The sequence below is a fragment of the Camelina sativa genome, chromosome 11, assembly GCF_000633955.1.
Source record: "Camelina sativa cultivar DH55 chromosome 11, Cs, whole genome shotgun sequence".
In the NCBI taxonomy this organism is placed as follows: Eukaryota; Viridiplantae; Streptophyta; class Magnoliopsida; order Brassicales; family Brassicaceae; genus Camelina; species Camelina sativa.
In genome coordinates, this window is record NC_025695.1 from 12,436,995 (window position 1) to 12,441,710 (window position 4,716).

Genomic DNA, 4,716 nt, shown 5'->3' on the forward strand with positions numbered 1-4,716 from the left:
AAAAAAAAAAAAAAAAAAAATGTTATAGCTGCTTGTACATGCATATTGACAAAAAAACACTACCGTATCCGTATTTATGTGAAAACGTATATTATGGACGGATCTATTACAAATTTTAACCATGTACATTTAAACGGTAGACTGATGAGTATATGTTGTAAAAGTTGACGCCGGAGATCTAAGCCAATCATATTTTGCATACTTTTTAAAAAAAAAATTTAAGCTGTAGGATTTAATTAACAATTTTGTGACGAGATTTATAAACTACTTGTGTTTTTTTTTTTTTTTTGGTAAAACTACTTGTGTTTATGTCTAAAGAAAAACATATATTGTTAAAAGCTAGGTGTGAGCGAAATATACATATTTTCAAAGTTTGTGTGCCATCATTTGTACTGATGTCTTTCCTTTAGATTTTGATAAGCCGTTAGGTCTTTATTTGGATTCGATATCTTCAAAGTTGCATATGTGAAGTTGAATGAAAATTCCATGTTTGAGATAGAAATTAAATTCGACAAAAATATCAGCTAATATGATGGTAAAAATAGATTTATTAGCTAGCTCATAAAGGTAAATTACCAAACGAAGTTGCTATGTGGATTATAGTTAGATTGCCACATACAATATGAGATTGTTTATTAATTCTAGTTTCGGCTGACTTCCAATATCCTTTCATAACAGCTTGACATAACACAAAACAAAATTTCAAGTTTTCGAGTATGCTTCTAATTACAATTATCGATGGTGAATTGTAATTAAAAAAAAAATTATTGATTTAAAATTACAGAAAATTGTAAATCATAAAAAATAATGCATTTATAGTCAACATTTAATATTAGATGTTATAAAAAAATCAACATTTAATATAATTTATTAATATGTGTGAAAAAATCTAAAAAATAGATTAATTGGAAACATAGAAAATATGTTTTAATAAAATATTTTATTGTCTTCGGTTTACTAGTTTTTTTTTTTGGGTACTTGGGATGCATATGGTATATCAAATACATCGATAATTTAGGATATCAAACAACCGGTGCCATATCTTACCGGTTCGATATAGCTGTTTCTTAGAAATGAGTACAATCCCTTCAATTGAACAAATGTGCTTTCGAATTTTTAATTTAGTCGAGTGCCGTCAGATTCGTAAACCTTTCAATGTATCAAATAGTATTCAAATGTATATGTATGTGTCCCAAACAAGAGGTTAAAAAGTTGAATCTACCACGGTTAAAATTTGGAATTACGGTTCACTTTGTATATTTGGACACAAAAAAAATATGTCGGAAAATGTAAAATAAAGTGTTAAAACACTTTCTCTTTCTAAACGGGAACGCCGGTTAGATTCCGACGGGGGAGGTTTTTGGGAAGATGTTGAGATCACGGCGTTCACGTTCCCGTCACGGCGCACAAGCTTGCGCCGTTATGTCTGCCATTCTTCTTCTCGCTTCCGTCTCACTTCTCTACACTCGTCTCTCACTCTTCTCATCTCAGTCGCCGAATCACCTCCGCGCCGGCTCCGCCGAAGACGCGGTTCTGTTCCCGGAATCTCTCCTCGTTTCAGATTCCGACGTCGTTGAAACCATCTCCGGAGGAGGAAGAGGATCTACTACCTCAACCGAAGATAGAATCGACGAGCACGACGACGCGATCGAAGGCGACGGCGTTTCGAATGAGGAAGATGAGAATCAGGACGCGGAGCAAGAGCAAGAAGTGGATCTTAATCGGAACAAGGGCTCTTCTTCTTCTTCTTCTTCTTCTTCGTCTTCATCTTCTGGGTTTTACTTCGATCACGTTAATGGAGTGATCAGAAGAGCTTCCAATAAACGATCGATCGACGAATGGGATTACGATTACGCAGGTTTTAGTATTGATTCGGATAATTCAGGAGATAAGAGTAGAGCTGCGTTTGGATCTGATGATGTTCCTTTAGACGAATCGATTCGTAGGAAGATCGTTGAGGTTTCGAGTGTTGAAGATGCGTTGTTGTTGAAATCAGGGAAGAAGGTGTCGCCATTGAGAGAAGGTTGGGGAGATTGGTTTGATAAGAAAGGTGATTTCTTGAGGAGAGATAGGATGTTTAAGTCTAATGTAGAGACGTTGAATCCTTTGAATAATCCAATGTTGCAGGATCCTGATGGTGTTGGGATCACTGGATTGACTAGAGGGGATAAGGTTGTGCAGAAGTGGAGGTTGAATCAGGTAAAGAGAAACCCTTTTATGGCTAAGAAGCCATTGAGTGTTGTTGTTTCAGAGAAGAGTGAACCAAAAGATGGAGTTAGAGAGAGTAGAGAACGGATTAGGTTGGAGAGTAGTGTTGGTGAGATCAAGAGAGGTGAGCGTAAGACATTAGATGATAATGATAAGAAGATAGAGACTAAGGAACAGGGTGTTGTGGAATCTGAGGGAAAGCTTGATGAGGTTACTGAACATATGTATGCAGATGGAACAAAGTGGGGATATTATCCTGGTATAGAACTGAGTTTGTCGTTTTCGGATTTTATGGATTCGTTTTTTAGAAAGGAGAAGTGCTCTATGAGAGTGTTTATGGTGTGGAATTCACCTGGTTGGATGTTTAGCGTTAGGCATCAAAGAGGGCTTGAGAGCTTGCTTTCTCATCATCGAGATGCTTGTGTTGTGGTTTTCTCAGAGACCGTTGAGCTTGATTTCTTCCGAAACAGTTTTGCGAAAGACGGGTTAGTAGTGAGTAACAGAAAATGCTGCCTCCATACTCCTTCATTTAGTATAGTTTTATTGATTTGTTTCTCTGTTTTTCTTTTGCAGTTATAAAGTTGCTGTTGCAATGCCCAACCTCGACGAGTTGCTGCAGGATACTCCTACTCACGTATTTGCTTCTATATGGTTTGATTGGAGAAAAACAAAGTTTTATCCTACTCACTACAGTGAACTTGTTCGGCTGGCCGCTCTTTACAAGTATAGCTTGATCACTCTCTAATCTTTATTGAATGATTGAGCATTCTCTTATCACTTAGTGATTTTGCACATTTATGCAGATATGGTGGGGTGTATCTCGATTCTGATATGATAGTTTTGGGTTCATTGTCATCCCTGAGAAACACTCTCGGCTTGGAAGATCAGGCAGCGGGTGAATCGCTAAACGGTGCAGCCATGTCATTCGAAAAGAAAAGGTTCATAAACACACATCAATCCTTTGCCACATTAGAAACATCAGTTCTGTCTTAGTAACCCTTCAATGTTTCTGCCTTATGCTTTAACTGCTACCTTCTCTTTGCAGCCCGTTCTTACTTGAATGCTTGAACGAGTACTACTTAACTTATGATGATAAGTGTTTGCGATGCAACGGAGCTGATCTCTTGACTCGAGTATCTAAACGGTTTTTAAACGGGAAGCTTAACATTCGACCTTCCTCTGTATTCTTCCCAATCAGCCCACAACAAATAACAAAGTAAAACCTTTCTACTAGCTTTTGCTCAAGACCCTTTGGTCCATCTTTGTTTAAGGAAGCTTCTAACTTTTTTTGGTTTTTTGTGGAGCAGCTATTTTGCATATCCTACAACAGAAGATGAGAACTCGCAGCAAGACGAATTGTTCAAGAAAATCATCAATGAGTCATTAACGTTCCATTTCTGGAACAGCGCAACTTCATCTCTGATCCCTGAACCAGAGAGCCTTGTCTCTAAGCTTCTTGACCATAGTTGTATCCGTTGCTCCGATGTATTATAAAACTATATTTTTTTTTTAATATATAAAGAGAAGATTTTTGCAAGACTTTAAAGTCTCTCTCTCTATGGACGAGCCATTAAAGTTTCAATGGCGTCTCTTCTTACTAAATCGAATCGATTCCTTCTTAGACCTTCTGAGATACCCAATTCTCTCTGCTCTCTTCTCTTCTTCAGACTGATCTCTTCCGACAACGAATCCAGTGATTTGTCTCTTCTTCCTTCTTCTCCATCATCGTCACCTTCTCAATCTCTCGTTAAATCTGTATGTTCATTGGTCTGTAACTCCTATCTTCGTCAAAACCATGTCATATCATCATCCCCACACCGCGTCAATCTCGAATTCGATGCTAATTCTCTTACCCACGAGCAAGCCATCACTGTGGTGGCTTCACTCGCGAGCGAAGCTGGTTCAATGGTGGCGCTTTGTTTCTTCTACTGGGCAGTGGGTTTCGAAAAGTTTCGACATTTCATGAGATTGTATCTCGTAACCGCTGATTCTTTGCTTGCTAATGGGAATTTGCAGAAAGCTCATGAGGTAATGCGATGTATGCTTAGAAATTTCTCGGAGATTGGGAGATTGAACGAGGCTGTTGGTATGGTTATGGATATGCAGAATCAGGGGTTAACACCTAGTGCTATAACTCTGAATTGTGTTCTTGAGATTGCGATTGAGTCGGGTTTGATGGAGTATGCAGAGAACGTGTTCGACGAAATGTCTGTGAGAGGAGTGTGTCCGGATTCTAGTTCTTTTAAGATTATGGTTATTGGTTGTTTTAGAGATGGTAAGATTCAGGAAGCTGATAGGTGGTTAAGTGGGATGATCCAAAGAGGTTTTATTCCTGATAACGCTACTTGTACTTTGATCCTCACTGCTCTGTGTGAGAATGGTTTAGTTAATAGAGCGATTTGGTATTTTCGTAAGATGATTGATTTAGGGTTTAAGCCAAACTTGATAAACTTTACGTCTTTGATTGATGGATTATGCAAGAAGGGAAGTATCAAGCAGGCTTTTGAG

At 38.1% G+C, this 4,716-nt stretch overlaps 2 protein-coding genes across 3 annotated transcripts in view; both read left to right on the forward strand.

Annotated features, from left to right (window-relative positions):
* LOC104723052 (uncharacterized protein At4g19900) lies at window positions 1,283-3,748 on the forward strand. Its single transcript, XM_010441348.2, has 5 exons — window positions 1,283-2,693; window positions 2,782-2,931; window positions 3,012-3,146; window positions 3,254-3,424; window positions 3,516-3,748. Exons 1-5 carry the CDS (start codon window positions 1,369-1,371, stop codon window positions 3,700-3,702), a joined length of 1,968 nt encoding a protein of 655 aa, XP_010439650.1. The 5' UTR covers window positions 1,283-1,368; the 3' UTR covers window positions 3,703-3,748.
* Window positions 3,722-4,716, forward strand: part of LOC104723051 (pentatricopeptide repeat-containing protein At4g19890) — a 3,311-nt gene continuing 2,316 nt past the window's right edge. Inside the window, exon 1 of one of the 2 annotated variants that reach the window (XM_010441346.2) lies at window positions 3,722-4,707. In XM_010441346.2, coding sequence (XP_010439648.1) covers window positions 3,790-4,707 — 918 coding nt within the window. In that variant the 5' untranslated portion in view covers window positions 3,722-3,789. The remainder of the gene's footprint in view (window positions 4,708-4,716) is intronic. The other variant, XM_010441347.2, reaches the window with a different exon arrangement.

What these genes read in the sequence shown, in the direction of transcription:
- LOC104723052 (XM_010441348.2), top strand. Translation starts at nt 1,369, where the DNA reads ATGTTGAGATCACGGCGTTCACGTTCCCGTCACGGCGCACAAGCTTGC. An exon ending in ATGTCATTCGAAAAGAAAAG is followed by an intron (nt 3,147 to 3,253) that starts GTTCATAAACAC and finishes TTCTCTTTGCAG; the next exon opens with CCCGTTCTTACTTGAATGCT. An exon ending in AGCCCACAACAAATAACAAA is followed by an intron (nt 3,425 to 3,515) that starts GTAAAACCTTTC and finishes TTTGTGGAGCAG; the next exon opens with CTATTTTGCATATCCTACAA.